Source organism: Coturnix japonica, chromosome 2 (genome assembly GCF_001577835.2).
Source record: "Coturnix japonica isolate 7356 chromosome 2, Coturnix japonica 2.1, whole genome shotgun sequence".
In the NCBI taxonomy this organism is placed as follows: Eukaryota; Metazoa; Chordata; class Aves; order Galliformes; family Phasianidae; genus Coturnix; species Coturnix japonica.
In genome coordinates, this window is record NC_029517.1 from 111,496,780 (window position 1) to 111,518,818 (window position 22,039).

The 22,039-nt window shown below is 40.0% G+C and overlaps 2 protein-coding genes and 1 non-coding gene across 3 annotated transcripts in view; 1 reads left to right on the forward strand and 2 right to left on the reverse strand.

Moving 5' to 3' along the window:
• On the reverse strand, positions 1-8,343 carry RMDN1 (regulator of microtubule dynamics 1). The gene is made up of 10 exons (XM_015855818.2): positions 8,157-8,343; positions 7,852-7,963; positions 6,463-6,550; positions 5,466-5,625; positions 4,768-4,857; positions 4,079-4,134; positions 2,800-2,887; positions 2,149-2,179; positions 679-812; positions 1-154 (listed from the first exon to the last, which is right to left on the reverse strand). The coding sequence occupies exons 1-10, from the start codon at positions 8,277-8,279 to the stop codon at positions 116-118; spliced, it is 921 nt and encodes a 306-aa protein (XP_015711304.1). The 5' UTR covers positions 8,280-8,343; the 3' UTR covers positions 1-115.
• On the reverse strand, positions 1,900-1,971 carry TRNAE-CUC. The gene has a single exon. It is a non-coding gene; the product is annotated as a tRNA-Glu (tRNA).
• Positions 8,296-22,039, forward strand: part of CPNE3 (copine 3) — a 26,874-nt gene continuing 13,130 nt past the window's right edge. Inside the window, exons 1-7 of the mRNA XM_015855817.1 lie at positions 8,296-8,464; positions 16,566-16,705; positions 17,158-17,337; positions 18,409-18,483; positions 18,906-18,977; positions 19,947-20,030; positions 21,654-21,743. Of these exons, the coding sequence (XP_015711303.1) occupies positions 16,574-16,705; positions 17,158-17,337; positions 18,409-18,483; positions 18,906-18,977; positions 19,947-20,030; positions 21,654-21,743 (633 nt within the window). The 5' untranslated portion in view covers positions 8,296-8,464; positions 16,566-16,573. The remainder of the gene's footprint in view (positions 8,465-16,565; positions 16,706-17,157; positions 17,338-18,408; positions 18,484-18,905; positions 18,978-19,946; positions 20,031-21,653; positions 21,744-22,039) is intronic.

The following is a 22,039-nucleotide window of genomic DNA, read 5'->3' on the forward strand; positions in this document are numbered from 1 at the left end:
GCAAGTTTAGGCTATAATTTTATTACCAGCTTAAAGAGAAAAGAAGTAGTATTTAGGTTCCTTTTCCTATGCTGCTTACATCTGAGATACTGAATTCCCAGTATCTTGTTTCTTCTTATATAGAATTAAGCAACTCCAAAGCTTCTTTCTGCACCTGAAATATAAGATATACTTGTAACAAAATAATACTTTGTGGTTACAGGCTTTTCTAGCAAAGCTTCTTATCATGCAAACACCCCAAAGCTTCACCACAGTTCTTTAGATATTCTATCTATGTCCTATCTCTGCCAAACACAGAAACAAGAATTCCAGCTTCTTTGTGGCACATCAGTTCCCTTCTTACTGGACTACAGTGTTTAGGTTCCTATGTTTGTGACACTGATGACTTGTGTTTTACCCAGTGACCTACAGAAGGGAGCAGGTGTCACCTCCGTTTAGCAGCTGTGCAGTATTTTAGAAGTACACTCAGGTGTCTGCCTTAACCTCAGCAACACAGTTAAGGAAACAGAAATGTTTCCAACCATTGTATTCAGAGGCAGTTACCAACAAGACAGAATTCTCTGGTGCCTGGGTGTGATGCAGGAATACAGGTACTAAGCTAGAAGTTACTCAGAGGTAACTGCTCCGTTTCCATGACGTGCTACAGGCTGGTTACTGTTTCATTTCTTAGCATCCTACCTGCTTGTCCTCTTCTGTATGTGCAGGATAATCCTTCGCTTTGCTTAACCACAGAAGAGCCATCTTTTTGTTGTTTAACTTCAGGTATGTCTTCCCCAGAAAGAGCAAATTTTTGCTGTAGAAATTTGGGTCAGCTGTACAGAGACAGGAGAAAAGCATTCCATGATAACGAGCAGCACACTATCAAAGGCACAAAGCAGCAGATAACTAGACAGAGGCTGAGAGAAGAACCACTGCTTGTTCCCATCCCCTCTTCCAGCTGGGGGACCTACTCTGTAGCATGCAGGAACTTCAACAGTAACCTGTAGCTGTGCCCATAGCACTATTAGGGTTATATACTCCAATACTTGTTAGATTATTTTAGTCACTGACTTTCTCCGTCCTTAGCATTTCAAAATACAGCAGGCAAAAATTATAGCTACACAAAAGGCTATGCTAACATCAGTTAAAAAAAAAACAACAACAACAATAACAACAAGGACACAACAATAATATATATACATTATTATATATAATGTATATACAGTTATATACATTATATATAATGTATATAACAAATATATACATTATATATATATGTATATATATATATAATATTGTAATATATAATAATATAGTTATGCATAATATACAGATTGCTCCAAAAGTACTGCTTCTTATTTCCATGGAAGCTACATCAAAGAGCACAATAACACTGTTTAACAGAGCACATTCACAGCTACAGAACACTATTTTTCTGCATGTCACTACCATTATTTAGGGCCACAATGATGATTAAGGGCCTGGAGGATCTCCCATACAAGGAAAATCTGTAAAGAACTCTCACCAGTAAAGAACAAGCCCCTGCATGCCATGTCTGTAAACGTAAACATACTGAGGTGTTTTGGAGGCAAGATTTGGGGTGAAGTCTAACACTTAGGGTATCTGCAAACAGTTAATGAGACTCAGGGCTCCCCAAGCCTTTCCCTGTGCTCGAGTTCCTACATCTCGGTGTCCCCCTGCTGGACTCTCTCCACTGTTCGGCCCTAACACCGAGTGGGGCCCAGAACTGCACCCAGTGCTGCAGGCCAGGCGCTGAGCTCAGAACCGCCGTTCCGGGCCCGAGGGCTGACTGAGTGCACAGCCGGACTCCTCCCGGAACACCGTGACACCGTGACGCCGTTTTAGCGGCGGAGATCGAGTGAAAAATAACAAAATAACACCCTCCTGAAAAATAATACTTTCCCTGACCGGGAATCGAACCCGGGCCGCGGCGGTGAGAGCGCCGAATCCTAACCACTAGACCACCAGGGAGCGTGATAGCAAACCTTCCACTGACAGTACTGTGCACAACACTCGGAGTGCAATAACACACCCGATCATTAAGGTGCTGCTACGTTTACACACTATTCAAGACAATTACAAATGAGAAAGGTTTATGCACGAAAAATTGCAACAAAAGAGAAACTGCAAACACCAACAAGAAATTACCTTCCTCTGCCATGTGGAAGTAACGAAGAGCCTGCAAAAGATAAGGCTGTTGTCTTTAATACAGGGCACACTGAACCGAACACAGCAGTCAAACAAAACCAAATCGCTGCGCATGCTCAATATAGCTGAGGAAGGACATTTGTTTGCCCTATCCATCAACTTGTTTGCAGGAATTCAGCATGATACTCATTTAGTGTACAATCAGATTGGACCTTAGACAGCAGAATTTTCACAGCTAAGAAGACCAAAAGTGCTTAAAACCTCTCTGAAAAACAGAATTTATGGTACCAGTGGGTGAGGAAAAGGTACTCATTAGCAGATAATAGTAAATCAAGCGGTTACTTTTTGCATTTAAAATAAAGGGAAGAACTCTAATACTCCTATCAGATAAGTCCAAGGTATAGCGTGACTCTATAAATCATCATATTTAATAGATTTTTAGACATACCTCACTCTCCTGCTTTATTCTCACTTTATTAGTCATAGCTGCAAACTCACAAGTCTATATTTAATCCATCAGAACTGTTTTGTATAGAAAATAATCAACATTGCTTGCTATTCTAAGGACTTACAAGAAGTCAATTCTGTCAGGGAAAATACATCAACAGTTTTGTGGGGTGAATAATTATGTGAAATATTTTCTTACTGTACCTCTTCATACGTGGAAGTCGGAGGTGTTGCAAATAGCATTGCAGCTATCTTTCGTTGGTACCACGGCAGTTCAGCAAAGGAGTAACACCTGGAGCAGAAGGAAACATTTGTATATAACCTACACATTACTGCTCTGTTTGGAATCAACGCTCTCATATCTTTGATGTCATAACCTGCTGCTGCCAAGAGCCACAACAACTGCAGTCACAGCACAAGTTCTTACCACTGTTCAACCCAACTCCAAGTCTTTGAAATTGCTGCAAGAAATTTCGGTGCATCTTTTAGTGGGAGCTTTGAGGACATGAGGCTGGAGACAATTATTAACCACCAGACAGCCTTTCAGCTTGTGGTATTTTAGCAATTAATGCGTATTTCATATTGCTCTAGAATATTTGCAATAACCAAACACAACTTACATCAACATTGCCAACAAGAGAAGGCCTGTAGCCTGACAGTATGATTTATAAGAATGAAAATAACAAGAAGAATCAAACTGAATATGTCTCAAGAGTTGTCACTGAATTCCAGCTTCAGGCAAAGACGCGCTGGGACTCAGTAATGGATAGAGTTAATAATACAATATGTAATTATTTTAGTGCCAAAAGCAATAGCAGACCCCATATTTCTCATAATCTTTTCTACTTCTCCTTCAGAACGACATCTTAAGTGCTCTTACAGAGCAGATCTCCTACCTCATAACTGACATGGCAAGACTCATTCAGTTGGGAATGTACATATCTGCCTAAACACTTGGGCTGCTGCAGTGGTTACATGGCGTGAGGAGAAGTAGTGCTGAAATACAGAAGAATTGAGGTCTGTAACCTAACAAAAAACTCCAGAGCTGTAGATTGTAGTTTCCACTAAGATCCAACAGCCTCAAAAAGCTTTGGAAAAGGTGGCTGTGAATTTTATTTATTTATTAAGCTACAAATACTTTGGCTATATTTATTGTCAATCTCTTGGTCTCAGCTTCCTTATAAAACTCTTGACAGAAGCAAAAGCTGCCACACCAAATAACCAGAAACACTGTCTGGAGATTCTCACTAACAAATAACAGATGCTGCATTCAACCAAACTGCTTCCACAGAAAAGTGGAAATTCTCTGTGTGAGAATTTACAGTCAGATTTGCAGGCATAACTAAATCTTCCCATTCAATAGGTTTCCACTGAATTATTCCAAGCACTTCCACAATTCAATAGTCCATTTATATTCCAGCATTTTCCTTTGCCATGTTCTGGCCTATATTCTAGCATTTTTCTTTGCCATGTGTTAACTTACCAAACGCCTATTAGATGAACTGATGTTGCATCTTTTGGGTTCAGTTCAATGGCTCTCTAGTGCAGGAGGAAAATAAAATTAATTATAAACAAACAAACAAACAAAAAAACAGATGAAGAAGTTTTAAATACATTAAACAACAAAAAAATGTGCTGACTTGCTGTCTTACTATTAATTAAACCACAATATCCATATGTAGAATTTCAAGGACACAGTGTTTGCTCCATGCACACTCACCTCCAAAGCCTTTAGACACTGACAGACTTCTGAGCAGTTATGCTTAGTGGGTCAGTCTCACACGAGAATCGACATGCTGAGATTTTAATCTTATTTCTTGTGGAACAAAATTAGTCAGCAGACTTTCATCTTTTCCAGCTGTTGTATTTCACTGGTACTTAACGCAGTTACAGCGATGGCCACACACCCTTTTCTCAGTAGCACAGCTAGACTTTAGATGGGCCTAAGAGACATCAGCAGCACTTCAGCTGTCTCAACACTCTCTTCTACAGGGACTTTGTTATCACAGGAGCAAAGATGTATCCCTCATTCATTTGGAACCCAGAACCAGCACAAAAACCCTCACATCAAACTGACAGCAGGAGATTTCACATTTGCAAATTTTCACCAAAAGATTCCTAGCTTGCATACAATCTACATATTAGATACATTAAGGCAGTCATTTCAATTACCTCAAAGTGCTCTTTGATAATAAAAGCATTTCCAATTTTAACCTTGATTCCTTCATAATCTCCAACATCACTGAGACAGATCGCATACCACTGTAATTGAATGGACAAAATTAAGATATTTAATAAAGCACTATAATTACTAACAGTACATTAAACAAACAAACAACACAGAACAGCTACCACCACCACCCAGCATGAAGTATTTGTTACGAACAATTTTAGCAGTGCCAAGCATGAATGGATAATGGAATCAACATCCTCTTCTTATCCAGGAAGCCAACATCATTGGTCACATTCTGTTACCTCCGTACATGAAAGAAGCAGCCCCCAACAACAGCAGAGTAAGGCCAGACCTGAAGTGTTCCCAATAAAACTCTACAGAACTACTGGTACACACATACAATATGCTGGAGGGGTGGTGCATGAAACAGTTTTCAGCCTACACCAGAGGAAAACAACCGTAAACAATATGATCCTGTACACACTGAACCAGCTTTTATTTCCTGTATCCTGTCTGAACTGTAATCTTAGAAACATATCAACAAGAATTAGAAGTCAGAGAGTGAGAATCACTCATTTTAAACTGAAAAGTTAAACCACACAGAAGCTTGCTGAAACAGAACAAAGACGATACTTGAGGTTTCAACTGGCAGAAATCAAAGAACAAGATTTCAGTTACCTTATTTTGCTTGGCTTACCTTGTGTGCTGCAGAATTTGCTTCATTCTTTTCTAGTGCCCTTTTTGCATACTCAAGGGAATCGTATGCCAGTTGTTTTTTCTCTTCAGCAGAAGTAGTGCTGAGCTGAGCTAAATCTCGTGACGCCCGTGCCAGCCGCCATAACAACTCTGCATCCTCACTAGTTATGAACAGAAACATCAACATTCTAAAGTAATAATGGTATCTAAGCAAGCAAAGGTCACAAATCAGTCTTTCAATATGTATCTCAAGAGGGTGATGCAACAACAGTATTATCATCTGGCATTTGGGCTGCATGGAACTTTAAGGTAACAAATAACAAATAGAAGCCTGACATTGCCTGAGGATATAACTACATAAGAAAGGAGCTTCTTCATTCATACCCAAATCCTAACAGGGGACAAACGCAAACTAAAGCGTGTTCAGAGGAGGGCAACAAAGCTGGTGAGGGGTCTGGAGCACAGGGCATATGAGGAGAAGCTGAAGGAGCTGGGAATGTTCAGCCTGGAGAAGAGGAGGTTCAGGGGAGACCTCATTGCTCTCTATAACTTCCTGCAGGGAGGTTGTAGTGAGCTGGGGGTCGGCCTCTTCTCTCGTGTCATTAGTGATAGGACCAGAGGGAATGGTTTCAAGCTACAGCAGGGGAGATTCAAGCTGGACATTAGGAAGTATTGCTTCTCAGAAAGGGTGGTCAGGCACTGGAATGGACTGCCCAGGGAGGTGGTGGAGTCACCGACCCTGAGGGTGTTCAAGGAAAGACTGGATGTTGTGTTGAACCTCCCGTAACACAACTTGAACTTCCCCTCATCCTATCCTTTTGTTTTTTCCTCATTCAATTTTCTACCAGGATGGAAAAGAATGCTTTCCTACTTAAAAAGAAGTCAAAAGCAAGACTCTCCAGCATGCCATAACAATAATATTAGTTGGAGTCTGGTACAGGAAAACAAAGTATAAGAAAAGTCAAAGTAACATGAAGATATACAGTGAAGTCAAGTACCTATTTTTATGCTGAACCAGCAACCGATAGAGCTTTTCAGTTTCTCCACTCCCATACAGGTAGTCTGCTTGCTCTATAACTTCTGCCACTTAAAAACAAATTAAAATCATGGAAAGAGAAGAACAAATTACACGTAATTAGGATATTAAGGCATAAACAAATTATTTTAGAGCAAGGCAATTAACTGAAACATAAAGAACAAGTTATGAATTTTTTAGGACATCGTACACAACTGCATGGCAGACTGAGATAAGCTACTTACAGTGAACAACTAGGCAGAGATACAGTGCCAAATACATGGAATTAAGAAATGGCTTTCAGTAACACAGAGAGCTTAGGATGCTTAATGGATTTAACACTTAATAGCATTTTCCTTAATGCATCAGACAGCAGAAGTAATTTCTTGGTGAAAATGGCAGAAAAGGAAAAAAAACAACCATGAAAAATATGACCAGAAAGGCAAATGCAGTAGTGAGTGCTGAAATATCTTCATTAGTATATGCACAGTTTCAATCTATTTACTTTCTATATACATATGTATGAATATAATTATAATTAATTTTATTCATGGTGTTCATATGATTTCACAGTATTGCTAAAGTCAGTGTCAGGCTGAATAAGGTTCATTTTTAGCAAGCCAAAATGAAACACTACTCAGAGATCTTCCAGATGAAATCATGAAAAATCAAAGCTATGTTTTGAAAAATCAAAGCTTATGCCCTAAGCATCCATTGCACTTATGACATTTAAGTCCTTTTTTTCTTATAGGATATTTTAAAACTGACAAGAGAGACGTGGGATCGCTACTTCCACAACTAGGTGGATACAATCATAGATACATAGAATCATTTGAGGTGGAAGGGACCATTAAAGGTAATTTAGTCCAGCTGCTTGCAATGAGTCCAGCTTCTCTGCAGCAAAGCGATGTAATAAGGTAAATTAGAATCCTAGAAGGCAACTCACTGGAGATGTGAGCCCTCTGGGTAACATTTTAACTCTGTTCTCCCTAAATGCTAACTATCAACTCTACAGTCCGCATGGACATTGGACCGAGTGTCACCGAGCACATCTTCCTATGTGGGTTATGTTTGCCTCCCGAGGTGTCCTGAACACCACTGCCATAATGACTGAAGGATGAGAATTCAAACTCCTCAACCGAGTGCTTGCTAAGTATTTTAGACTTTAGATTTTAGTCTTTATTTAAGTCATTAGGCTTTTATCTCTTTGGGTATCTATCAGGTATTCCTTTTTACTCTTATTTACACACATTATTTTGCATAGAAAGGACAGTTACATCTCTCCTCTCAGCAGTGTAAGTGCATGACCCGCATGAGAGCACTAACAGAGACCAGAGGCAAACTTAACAGCACCACCTTCCTCGTGCATTACCTTTGGAGCTGGCATGAACCACAGCATGTCCAGAGACCAGCCTGAAAGCCTCATAGACCACGAAGGACCCCGTGGAGAGAGCAACACCCCTCCTAAGGCTTTTCCTAAGCACCTGTGCGGGACCATAAGGCGAGCATTAATAAACACTGTAACTCTGAACTAAACCTTTTCTCTTGCTACAGTTTCAAAAGGACACAACTTCCAGAGAAGCAAAGAGCAGCAACCCTTTGCACCGCCTCCCGCCGCTCCCCCAGCCCAGCAGCGGGTCTGCACAGCGGGTCTGCGCAGCCACCTCCGCCCGGTACCTGGCTCCAACCGAGCCCCCTCCAGCCCCGCTCCGCCTCCTTCAGGAGCGGTCCAAGGAGCGGCCCCAGGCGGGCGGGGCGGAGGCGAAGGGGCAGCGCCAGCGCCGCCACGACAGCGGCCATCACCCGGAGCCGTCCGCCGGGGGAGGAGAAGGTGCAAGCGAGCAGGGCCGGCGCTCAGCGCGGAGCCGCGCATGCTCTCCTCCGTGCCCCGGGGCGGAGCGGCCCAGCTCGGAGCGGGCGTGGCTACAGCTGCCGCTGGGTGAGGGTCCGCTCGGAAATACGCTGGCCCCGAGCCGGCTCCGCAGGTGAGACAGGGGCTGTGATGCAGGGGAGGAGGAGACGGCTGTTCTGCGGGAGGTCGGATAGGGCGCTGCCTGCGTGGGACGGGGCCCGAGGGGCGAGACCGTGCTGGAGTCAGTCCGTCGTGGGACTCACTTCTGCTCCGGGTCGCGGCGCTGCCCTGCAGCGGGGTAGGGCCGGGACGCCCCGCTCTCTATAGGGGGGTGCGCTGAGCGGCCGCGGTGCTCGCCTTCCTGTTGGGACGCGGCTCATCCCTGCCCTGGGCGAGGCTCTGCCCATGTGTGAACGCCCGAGTCCCGGGGGCCTTTTCTTAAAGCTGCTTTCTCCATTCCTCCGGGCTTCAGAGAGGAGCTTTGCAACATTGTCATCTTTAGTTTAACAACAACATACCAGATCTCTTGCATCTGTGGAGCTGTTCTTTCAGTGTTGTCTTTCTTTTTTTCCTTTTGCTGTTGTGTGTTATCTGCTAGGGCAGCATTACAACGTGAGAAGCGTGTGGTGCTTCTTCTCAGGTGTTTGGGTGACTTTGCTCAATGATCAAAGGATTTCTGAAGGGTTTTTGTTTTGGGTCTGGCTTGCTGTGTCTGAGTTTCTGTTAAAGAAATTGTCTGGATGGTTTGGATCAGACTTTCTTCTATGATTGAAAGGTTGTTTCCTATAGATTCTCCTCACTATTCTATCCAAGGCACAATTAGAATCACAGAGTTATAGAATGCCCTGGGTTGAAAAGGACCTCAAAGATCATCTAGTTCCATCCCCTGTGCTATGTGCAGGGTCACCAACCACCAGCCCAGGTTGCCCAGAGCCACATCCAGCCTGGCCTTGAATGCCTCCAGGGGTGGGGCATCCACAGCCTCCTTGGGCAACCTGTTCCAGTGTGTCGCCACCCTTAGTTCTCATTAGGTGATAGTGGCAACTCCTGGATTTTCTCACACCCAGGAGCGTTATCAGGAAGCCCACGCAGTAAGTGAGCAGTGCGTGGGCACTCACCTTATGGCTCCAGGGATAGGCCCATTTGCTGTCTGTGTGTGTTCAGAGCCTCTGTGTGCATTGCCTCCCAGGGGCAATGAATGCTGAGTGCACTTAGCTGGTGTTAGAGGGAATGGAATGACAGCTGACTGTGGAATTGCTGCTTGACTACAGGAGGGTTTGCATGGTGTCTGTACTGTAGTAAAGTATAATTCTCTGGCTAGCAGCTGGAAGCTAGTGTTACTGTTTGCATTGAGATACCAGACTTCTGCAGCCTCTCTCTCTGTATGGTGTTTTTATTGATTCTTCCTAGAAAACTTTTAGCATTTCTGGAAAGCACATGCTTGGTGGAAGCCCAGCTCTAAGCTTACAGGCCACAGATTCTACTTAATGTAAAACACTGTCATCATATTGGGAGAGCAAAGCATTCAATAAATGGGGCCAAAAAAACCAATTACCTAATTGTTCTTAAAGTCCTTAAGGACTTGCTGATTGTTTTTTATGACTTAATTGGACTGTTTGTTTTTGTTTTTTTCCTGTAATAAAGGCTGTTGCCTCCTATTAATAATCTTTACAGCGGTGCTGTCATGGACAGGTTACTTATGTTAAGAGGAACTGAAGTTCCTCAAACACATGCATTTGAATCTATTACGCTGATACACAGGAAGGGTAATTCTTTGGTTTAATTTCCTGTCGTTTCACACTTTAATGCTTCTTCTGAAGCTGTAGCTGTCTGCTACAGGGAAGCTGCAGGCAGGCTGCTGAGCTAAGTCACCATACATCTGTTATTAAGAATTGCTATCTGCTGATTTAAATGCAGTCACAACATGCTAGGCTTGAAATGGACTCTGAGAAGGGTCAATGTAAAAGGTGGCATCACTGACACTTTGTTTCTGCAATAAAATAAAGGCAGTTTTGGTGAGATACTTTTTCTTTCATCTGGATAGCATTTGTTATCTGAAGTCCACCAGTGGTTCTACACCTAGAAATTGAATAATGGGATTGCTTAGAAAAAGCTCATGGCTTGTATCAAGAATGGTGTGGTGAGCAGGACTAGGAAAGTCATCCTGCCCCTCTACTCGGCATTGGTGAGGCCTCACCTCAAGTACTGTGTTCAGTTTTGGGTGCCTCAGCACAGGAAAGACATGGAGGTACTGGAGCAGGTCCAGAGAAGGGCAACGAGGCTTGTGAAGGACTTGGAGAATCGGCCCTACAAGGAGAGGCTGAGGAAGCTGGGGCTGTTTAGTCTAGGGAAAAGGAGGCTGAGGGGAGACCTTATCACCCTCTTCCAGTACCTGAAAGGTTCTTACAGTGAGAGTGGGGCAGGTCTCTTCTCACTAGTGACAAGTGACAGGACAAGGGGAAATGGCCTCAAGTTGCACCAGGGCAAGTTTAGGTTGGATATTAGGAAGAACTTCTTTACAGAAAGGGTAGTTAGGTACTGGAATAGGCTCCCCAGGGAGGTGGTTGAATCGCCATCCCTGGCTGTGTTTAAGAGCTGTTTGGATGTGGTGCTTGAGGATATGATTTAATGTAGGGTTTTTAAAGTTAGGGTACTATGTTTAAGCTGGGGTTGGACTTGATGATCTTCAAGGTCTTTTCCAACCTGGGTAATTCTATGATTCTATGAAGCTTTTGTGTGAGGAGGGTGCTGTGAAGAACCCTCTCCAGTAAAGGTACGTCTGAAGGATGAACACACATGGAAAGGATCAACAGAAGGATATTTCAAAATGACCGTTCATAAGTCATTATGCAAACAGGAGATACAATAGTTTCTGGTCTTTGCAAAGTTGTCTATTTTATATTTTAATATATTTCTAAATATATTATTTGGTAAAAATAACTTGATGGTAGATTTTCACATATAGGAACTACCTATTAATAGTTGTCTGACTTGTTACACCAGTATGTGGCCAATCCAGTAGATAAATATTTAAACTGCCTGATGAAGCTTGTATAAATAGATGATTCATCGCCCACAGAGCAAACAGATTTCTTCAAAAGTAGCTTCTATTTTTTATTTTTTTTTTTTTCCCTCTACATAATCCCCAATAAAATATGCAGTGTGGTCATTATGGTTTTATCAGCACAATCTCATGTATTCAATTAAGAACAATACGATTCCTTCCTGTATGTTAAGTAGTGAATGTGAGAAGGCACTTATGCTTTGTGTGACTCTTAGAATAGTTACAGGATGATTCAGATTGAGGCATATTGGTTTGATATTCTTCTATTACTCAGCTTCTCACTGCATCAGCTACTGCAGTGTGGTTTTATCAGCTGTATTTTGCCTGCAAAGACAGAAGAAAAATGAGCAGAAACTCTGATTTGGGGTCACGATTTTTAAAGAAGCCTCTAATTCTCAAATTCAGGGCTGAAATTAGGTTATGAAATGGCCTTTGTGACCTTCTGTGAAATGGCAGCTTCCGTGAGGTGGTTTGTTTCCTTCAGAATCAAAGGGTTACACTGAGGCTTTTTGAATTACACCAGTATGTGTACTGTAGTCTGATTCGAAATTTTAATCACCTTTAGTCCTGGGGGAGGAAAGCTTCTGCTTTTGTCATAGTTTCACTGTCAGCTTCTTGCATCATTTTATGGGGATATGTTCTTATTCTGTGCTCTTTACACATGCAACAATGATGAAAAGATGCTGAAGGATCACAATGAGTGTCCTTTTGTCTTGTTAAAGTTAGGTATTTCTGCTTATCAGATTGGGAAGCACCTGTTTTTAGGAACATACTCTTTCATGGAAGCTGTATTAGGGCAAGTCTGGACTCTCTGGTATTGCAGCATTTACATGATTGCTTTGGTCTGGCAGTTCCTAAGTGCTCTATTAAATGAGCCCAGTAACTGCAAGACAAGGCTGGTCCCTGACTTAAGTTTTGCTTTCATTGTGACAGCTCAGGGAGGAAGATGTGTAATGTATTTATTTGATCTAATCATGTTCTTGCATGGCCTATGCCTGTTGTGGGGGCATGAATACATCTCTCTTGTGACGTGTGAATTTGCATTGTTGGAGTTCAGAATCTGTGTTTTGCAAGCTCCACTGTATTGTTTAGCGATTTGGTTTACCCGTATCCAGAATTTCCTGGCTTTTAGGAGCCTATGTTGTGGTTTGACCTGGCATGTAGCTGAATGCCTCACAGCCTTTTGCTTGCTCACTTTCCTCCCAGTGGGATGGGGGAAAAGATAAAGGAGATAGTGAAAGGGGGTTGCAGAAAGTAGAGCTCTTAGGTTGAGATAAAATGATTTTGCCAGGATCAAAAAGGAAGAAAGAAATAACAGTAATGGTAATATATATATTTATAAAACAAGTGGGGCTCAAAGCGATTGCTGTCTGCCCTGCCTGATGCCCAGCCAGTACTCAAGTAGTGTCTGCCTCCCTCAGCCAGCTTCGCTCAGTTTTATAGTTTTCCACATTAATCCTGTATGGCATGGGATATCCCTTTGGCCAGTAGATTGAGAAAGACAGAGGTTTGGGTTATATTTGGCCCATGGGGAGCGAATTTTACTTTCGCAATAACAGCTAATTGAATAAATATGCCTCATGTTATGTAACTTACTGTCAGTTCATCCAGCAGGATACCAAACAGTATTATCTGCCTGTGTAAAGTTATTCCAGTATCCCAAATCTGAAAGTAATCCTGTCATGTGTCTGGAATATTTTGCATCTGGCTTGTCTAGTAGACCTTAGTGTGTTGTGGAATGGTTTTTCAAGAGGTAAGCTATTGGTGCAGTTGTCATTCCTTATTTTTGCCATCCTGAAGAGACTGCAGTTTGCTAGGATCTGTGTTCTATCAGGTTTTTAAAGGGAGAACTCTTATCTGACAGCAATTGTGGTCCTTGAAGGTGTTTGTCATCTCTGAGAGTCCTACCACCCATTACTAAACCTGATTCAGAACTTCCCAGCTAACACAGGCTTTCAGATGAGAAGAACTGGGTGGAATTGAGTCACTCTTCCTTCTGTGCGGTGTGAGGTTATGAGGATTCATGAAGCATATGCAGAGTTCTAGCAGATACTGCTGTTTAAAAGACTTGAGGCTTGCATGTTTGGAGCCTGTGTGCTCTCTGCAAGTTCTGCAGTGACTGCAGTGTTGCAAGAGAAGTATCTGTTTTTTGCTGACTGCTGTAAATATTGCTTTGGGTTAATGACTTTACTTGCCAGTGTGTATAATTTTAGCCTTTATGATGTCATTAAAAGCAGGTTGTATGCAGCTATTTACTATGAAGTATCTCAGCCTCATGTCATTATGGTCAATCATTCTTTTTTCAAGTAAAATAGCAAAACTATTTCTTGAAATACATTGAAATTGGCACAGATCTCTTTGCCTCTTTATAAAAATACTGATACCTAATATTCTTAAAATATCTCAGGAAACTAACTTGTGTTAATTTCTCCTTGCATTTTCTGAAACAGAATGGGAGAGACTTAAAGGAGCATCTCAGGAGATGGGAAGTGTTACTTTGATATTTTTACTTTGATCCACTGGAACAGGCTGCCCAGGGAGGTGGTGGAGTCTCCTTCTCTGGAGATATTCAAGACCCGCCTGGATGCCTACCTGTGCGACCTGGTGTAGGAAACCTGCTTTGGCAGGGGGGTTGGACTCGATGATCTCTAGAGGTCCCTTCCAACACCTACAATTCTGGGATTCTGTGATTCTGTGATATCAGGTTTTCAAATTGTGTATCTGCTCAAAAGTACTCATTAGAAGTTGTTTTTTTAAGGTGCTGTGGACACAATTAAGTGGTCTTGATGCATGTATTTCAGGGCAGGGAAGAAGGTTTTGTTGTTGTTTCTTTTCTGTATTAAAGGATGCTTTTTGTGCAGTGCCCTTTTGCTGCATCAGTTTTGTTCCCATATTAGAAGCATAGTGGAGGAACTCAGAGCTGTGTGGAGGAGGAGTGGAACCTGCATAATGGAAGTATTCATTTGAGAAAATACTTGTGGTGTTAGAACTGGGGCACACATACTCAAGCTAAGTGAAAAAAAAGTTGACCAGTTTTTTAAGCTAACCGAAGGCTGTCCTGTTATGAGTGATTATGGAAGCATTGCCCAAGACATGAGAATTATGTCTCAGTCCAAGTTTGAATTCTGTTGCATTTCCTGAAAGCTTTTCTACTTTCTATGGCAGCGTCAGTGGCTGCTGGAGCATCATTTCGTCAGCCAAGATGGTTTGTCTGGAGGCAGCCATCAAGGAGTCATACAGAATCACAGAATGACCTGGGTTGGAAGAGACCTCAAGGATCATGTAGTTCCAACCCTCCTGCCTGGCAGGGCCACCAAACTTCCACAATTACTAGATAAGGTTGCCCAGGGTCCCATCCAACCTGGCCTTGAACACCTCCAAGGACAGGGCATCCACAACCTCCCTGGGCAGCCTGTTCCAGTACCTCACCACTCTCCTAGTAAAGAACTTATCATGCTCTGCTGTGCACTGGGCAAAGCCACTGACTGACAATGAGCTCTGTCTGGCTGCCAGGAAAGCAGTCGGAATGGAAAATATCAGTAGAAAAAGAAGCAGAACACTTTTTAAAAGTAGGCTTTTCTAAGCCTACGAAACTGTATATGTACTTGCAATCTAGTGCTTGACTTTTTTCCCTCAAGGAAAGTGGCTGAAACTGGTAAAATTTTGAGAGTGAAAGGATGGAATTGTTTTTAGGTGTTTGGGAGGTGCAGGATGATTTCTGTAAATCTGATGTTCTACTTGGAAATAATGTATGTGCATGATTGTTTCAGCAGTACTTTCGCCAGTTCTTTCTGTTTAGTTTCTTTGTTCGGTGATTCTTAAAGGGTTCATCTTTAGGGTAGCAAGGTGGGGATGGAGAGGCAGTGTAAGAACTGTGCTGTCATGGAATACAAGAAGTTTCAGGAAAACTCTCTGTGGTGCTTGGTTTTTTTCTTTCTGTTTTCAGTTCATTGTTCCTCTTTTCCACCTTCATTTCCCTTTTTGGCTCTTGAAAAAGAGAAGTTCCTTTGCATCAGAAGCAATCTAAGTGCAGTGAGAGGAAAAGAGATATTGAATATGGTATCAGGTTCAACTGCACCATAATGTATATAGTGCAAGTCAACTTGTTAAAGGGAAGCAAATGCTATTCCTTCCTTCTTGTCTCAAGCTTTTTCAAAATAAGTTAATGCAGTTGGATGCTGTGCCTGGGCTGCGGACTTCATGTAAAGACAGAGAACCTGGAGCAGTGGAGGATTTGGGATTTCCAAGATAAATTGCTTGTGGAAAGATGTAGAACTTCGAGTTAGACCTCACCTCCCAAGGAAAGGAGATGCTGGATATGATCAACTGTATTCTTGAGAAGTAAAATTAAGAGTCTCATAATATAGAAAATACCTGTTGTGCAGACCTGGTTTGTCATGCAAATGACATTGGGTGTCATGACATTTTCCACATTGGGCGTCATTGTTTCTTAATGTTTGTAAATCCTTGCTGGTATATTTTTTGCAGTTCCAGTAGAAGATAATTGAAGTGTGAGAAAGCAATCAGGTTGTCTGTTTTTGTTTGCTTGTTTTTTAAGTGAATTTCCGTGCAGAATTCTTGGTTTTTACTGGACTTCAAAATCGTTCATCCCTATTATTAAAGCTATTGCTGCACTTAAAAATTTACTGAGGCAAAACTTACCGAGTCTTCTTCCCCATGCAACTCTTCTACCAGTCCCGCTGTGCTTATTTATTCAGCATTTTGGTAAAAAGGTTTGATTAGAGTGTATTTAATATATATTTATATATTTTAATAATTCACTGCATTGTTATGAGTTGCTGGCATTCATGTGGGTTTTATCAGATGAAATTTAAAGTTTGTGAAGTTTTATTGTTAGCAATCCAGACCACTGTGCCTTCTTTGTGGTGTTCCCTGTTCTGCATTTTGTTCCGCAGGTGTTACAAGAAACTCAGTCTTGTTTCATATGTTGCAGGCTTGCAATCCATATGTGGAATGCCAAGAATATGGCAGTAATACTTTAATGCTGGAATGTCATAAATCTCTAAGATGGCATTTAGAGCCTTGAACCTCACTCCTGACAGGCTGATGATTATAATGATCAGTCAAATAATTAATTCACTCTGACAATCCCTGTGTTTGCTTTGTAATCCATTATTACTTATCCACTATTTATATTGTTGCTTTCTAGCTTAAGAAATGGCGGCACAGTGTGTGACTAAGGTGGAGCTGACTATTGCCTGCACAAATCTTTTGGATAAAGATGTTGGCTCCAAGTCAGACCCGCTGTGTGTTCTTCTCCAGAATACGAGTGGTCAGCAATGGTATGAGGTATGGTGTGATGGTTCTTATGAGTCTGTTAGAAATACGGTCTAGCTTGTTGGACTTCTTAACTGGATGGAGAACATAATGCTAATTATTACTTCCAGTAAATACTTAGACCTGATGTACACTACCTAAGGCATACAAGACTCTTCTAAGTGTTTAAAAGTACTTTTAGAAATGAAGTATTCCCAAATAATCACGTAGTCAGTTGGCAGTCTACTATTTTTACGTTGGTCTTTCTGATCAGGAAAGATGCTCCTTATCAGCAGCAAAGGAAGACAGAACTGCAGATAATAAAGAGTGGATTTTCTGTCCTATGATTAGTTGCATTTGATGAAAGGTTGGTAGGAAGATATGTCCTTATACTAACAAGAATTTCAGACAGCTTTTAATAGTGGGTTATACATGTGTACTTGGTTGGTGACATTCTGAGTAAAGTGATATCTTTCTGACTGCAGGTTGATCGCACGGAAAGAATTAAGAATTCCTTGAACCCTAAATTTTCAAAGAAATTTCTAATTGATTACTATTTTGAGATTGTTCAGAAACTTAAATTTGGAATATATGATATTGATAACAAAACCATTGAACTGACTGATGATGACTTCCTAGGAGAATTTGAATGTACACTGGGACAAGTAAGTATGCGAATTTCCCATAATACTGAGAAAATAAAAGTCAGTGCAAATCATTTACCACTTCTACCTTAACTTTATCACAATGTTAACTTGTATTTGGTGTATCAAATAGATTTCCCCCCCTTTTTTTTTTTTTCCCAAAACCTCAATTCAGTTTATACTATTCTTTTTTTTTTATTTTTATTTTTTTTCAAAAGCTTTTAAGGTGCTGCCTTAAAATTTGCTTTAAAATATTGACTGTCCAGATTGTTGTTCTGAAAGTAACTTAGAATAAACCTCTAATTATATAAAATAATATATATATATATATATAATATATATAAAAAAATATATAGAGAGAAACTGGTGTGTAGCAACGTGTGTGTTCACAAGGGCCCTGTTAATGTTGGCAATTTGTTTTTCAGTTAAGGCAGGCAGTGATTCTGGTTCTACATAGGACTGTAAATAGATTTCACTCTAATTTTCCTGCCGGTTTTTACTATTGGTGCTACTGCAGTTGAGCATCTTCTTTATCTTAGAAGATGTTCTTAAAGCATCCTTCAAGGGCATTTATACTCAGAAGAATTGTCTTGGCATTTCCCTCCCTGCTGGCATTGTGAAATGAAGTTCATTAATAAATAGATGTGCTTCTTAGGAATGGTTGCTTGGAAAGTGTAAAATAGCCGTCTAAAATCACTGTTGAGGGAGAGGTGACATTGCTTGCCAGCAATTTGTGTAAATTTGTGTAAATTGACTCAGTGTGTGTGGAAACCCTGAGAACAGTTTGAGAATGGAATCTAAGATATTATTTTTCTTCAGGCATGTATTGTGTTACTGCATTGTACTTTATTTCAGTTTCATCTGAAACTCTGTATGTTTTTTTCTGCATTGTTATTTTTTAGTTTTCAAGTGTACCTATTACCTATTTTATCTATAGGAGACCATAGAAAATAAATATAATGCTGTTGCCTGTCATCTTCATGATGAAGGAAAAGCTCTTAAAATGATAGTACATTGTTGTCTTATTTCATTTATTTGGAAATCTGTTTAATTGCTTTAACAGTGCTTAATACTCAAATTTTATCTTGGCAGATAGTTTCTAGCAAGACCCTAACAAAACCGCTAGTACTTAAAAATGGCAGACCTGCTGGGAAAGGAAGTATTACGGTAAGGCATAACATTCTTCAGCATTTATCCTTAGATATTGTTTTGTTGCATTTATTTATTTTGAGGCATGAGCACAGTATGTCCAATCTACAGTGCTATGAGTAATCTCACGTAGTTTGTTTGGTTTTTTTTTCTCTGCAAATATTTCTTTGTCATCCAGAAGGAGAGTTGCTCAGCTTCTGCATGTGGAAGACTCATTGCATCCATCCAAATAATTATGTTTGGCAGTATCTTCTATGTAGTGTCATTGCTGTAGTGAATCCCAATATCAAACCAAATTGTTGCTCCTCCTGCCCTGATTTTTTACTTATTTCTTTCTGAGCAAACATACCTCTTAAAATGAAATTATCGTAGAAGTATTATGAACAGATAAGAAAAGTATCATTTCTAGACACAAAATAATTATTTTTTTGCCTATCTAGATTACAGCAGAAGAAGTGAAGGATAACAGAGTTGTCTTATTTGAAGTAGAAGCAAGAAAATTGGACAATAAGGTATTTAATTGATTGTTGTTTTTTTTTGATAAAACAGTAAAATCAGAATGTTGTCAAAAGAAAAAACTGAGCACTGGAACAGGCTGCCCAGGGAGGTGGTGGAGTCTCCTTCTCTGGAGATATTCAAGACCCTCCTGGACGCCTACCTGGATGGTGTAGGGAACCTGCTTTGGCAGGGGGTTTGGACTCGATGATCTCTAGAGGTCCCTTCCAACCCCTACAATTCTGTGATTCTGTGAAAACAAAATCTTCATTCTTGTTTTTTTGTTTTTTTCTTAATTGATTATATCAACTAAGATTTTACTTACACTAAAAAAAGAAATTGAAGGAAGACAGCTTTAGAGCAACTTCATTGCACGTGTTTAAATGAATTATACCACTCCTAAATATAATTAATATGTTGTAGAGATATTTTGTGGACAGCATCTCCATTTAAATGGGTGGTGTTATACTTAATTGTAAAGGTAAGGGAGTTTTTCTAGATCCATTGACTTGAATATGTATATAACTGATTACTAGTTAGTGCTCTAAGAAAATGTTAGAAAGTTCAATCAGAATGTGTAAGTCTGTTAAATGTTTTAGTGCTTGTAAAGTGTTTGTGTTTAGGAAAAAACTTTTAAAAACAAAGCTTTATTGTAATTTCAATAACAGAGAAAATATTATCAGTTTTCTTGGCTGATTTGATGATTTATTTATTTATTTATAAATTGGATCAAATCCTTATTTACTATGTATCCTAATACTTATTCCTCTAAGTATTCACTTGCTTGAATTGTTGGGTGTGTAGTATGTAGTCGTAGCAGAACTTTCAGAAGAGGTAGTATAAGCAAAATGACCTTTCTTTATATGAAGTGTTTGTTCCCTGAATATTCACTTTACTTTTTTTAATCTTAAGTGTTTTTTAAGTGGCATTTAATGGTGTTTATGCCACAGGGTGTTCTGGGATAATTATGTGTTCTTGAAATACAGGATTTTTTTGGGAAGTCAGATCCTTATCTGGAATTCCACAAGCAGACTGCAGATGGAAACTGGGTGATGGTTCACAGAACAGAGGTAGGATATTCTTTGCTCACAACCTAGAGCTGAGTTTCTTTGATTTTCAGTGTGTCATACTTCCTTGCAACCAGAAGAGTATGATTCAGTAGTTCACATGTGGTTTTATTAGAAGTCCCCTCATCTGTTCCACTGACTTTCTCTTCTCACAGGACAGAAAGTTTACATTACTTTGATCCTGCTTTATGACATCTATTTTTATTTATTTATTTATTTATTTATTTATTTATTTATTTATTTTAGAACTTTCAGTAATTTAGAAGATGAGTCTGTCTGTATATGGTGCCTTTTCAAAACATTTAAGAGCTGCTCTAAATGTAGAATTTGGACATGTGACTGTGTTTCTCTTTTATGTCAGTGTCACCTAGCTGTACTAGTTTACTAATGAATGGAATTATACCAGATGCTTGCATAGCAAGGGCATGTCAAGGGTAATGTGGAGTTTGGACTGCAGCAGCAGCCTTCTGGCTGGGAGGGGCACAGGTTCCATGGCAGCGATTGGCAGGATAGGAATAGGTTAAAAATGTCTCACTCTAATGTAAGCTCAGGCCCTCATAAAAACCTGGGTAGTGTGCATGTTGAAAGGGTTGTAACCATATTTGTATAAGACAAGTGTCGAAGTATGAGTTCCTTTGTGTGAGGCATATAGAACCAGTTTCTCCCACAAGACCATTCTTCTGCATAAAAAGTATGTTTTCCACAAGGATTTCAGTCATCTTCTGTTTAAATAATGAATCCAGAATTTGCTGTTCCAGTCTGGAATTGATTGGAAGGCTATTTCTGTGTGTTACAGATCTTGAAAATCTTTGTGTTTATTTATGTATGTTCATTTATTATTTACTATGGTGATTTTCAAAATAAATATTTCTACCTCTAAATATCAGTAGTGCTGGAAATCTAAGTGTTACTAGCTAGGTATTAAGTGTTTCTTGTTATGATTTGTGGTGGGTTTTTTTTGTTGTTGTTGTTTTTGTTTGGTTTGTTTTGTTTTGCTTTATAAAATCATCATTATTTGTATTTGGACAGTTTCTGGTTGACAAATTCATTAGCTTTCAGCTTGAGAGACCTTGTGCAGTAAGGTGTCTTTTTTGTCCTCAAGCACTATTATTGCATATATTTCCATAAGTAGCATTTCAGAATAAGCACTGGCTGGACTAAAAAGTAATTTCAAGAGCACTGCTGTGTTTAGAAATGTAATAATTTTCCACGTTTTTCTTGGTATGTCATGTTTGTGAGCATATTGTTTGTATTAAAGGCGGGAGGGGGGGTGGGGGGAGAGGGCATCTGAGAGGTTAAAATAATAATGTAATTATATATTTAAGTATAAAGAAATGAAAAACTTTGCAGTGTAGTTGAACTGTATAGTAGGTCACAGTGCAGTCTGGAAAATAGAACTGAAAAGATCCCATCTCTGTTGGGCAATGATACTGCATTTTAAGAATGTTTATTTATATCACATATTATTCCTATATATTAGGATTTGGATTTTAGGAATTGATTGACAGCATTGGCAGCATTAGTCAACGGTTGATTACAAATGTCATTGTATGGAGGTATGACTAATTATAGATGACTACTTTTTACTTTTGAGATCTCATACTAATCTGGCTTTTTTTCTTCCAGGTTATTAAAAACAATTTGAATCCTGCTTGGAGGCCCTTTAAAATCTCTCTCAATTCTCTGTGCTACAGTGACATGGATAAGCCCATTAAGGTAATGTATAAGAAATATATATATGAATCAATGGGAAATGTGTTATTCTAGTTACTGTTTCTTTTTGTTTCAAACTAAATGGAAGTCTTAGAGCTTTTATTATTTATTAATTTGAAAGTCATTTAGGTATATGCAAAGTTAGAATATGCTTTATTCTGTGCTTTGGATCATGTAACACTGTAACTGGTGCAGTAGATAACACTAATGAAACTCTTATTGTGCTGCCTGATGTGATTAATTGCACTTTTTCTCAATATACAAGCTGAGGTAACAGATGTGGACTAGGTGCATCATCT

Excerpts from the sequence above, each read along its gene's own strand:
- RMDN1 (XM_015855818.2), bottom strand. The coding sequence starts at position 8,279 with ATGGCCGCTGTCGTGGCGGCGCTGGCGCTGCCCCTTCGCCTCCGCCCC. Across the intron at positions 6,551-7,851 it reads GGTTCATGCCAGCTCCAAAG|TGGCAGAAGTTATAGAGCAA; the intron begins GTAATGCACGAG and ends TTTGTTTTTAAG. Across the intron at positions 4,135-4,767 it reads TTATCAAAGAGCACTTTGAG|AGAGCCATTGAACTGAACCC; the intron begins GTAATTGAAATG and ends CTCCTGCACTAG.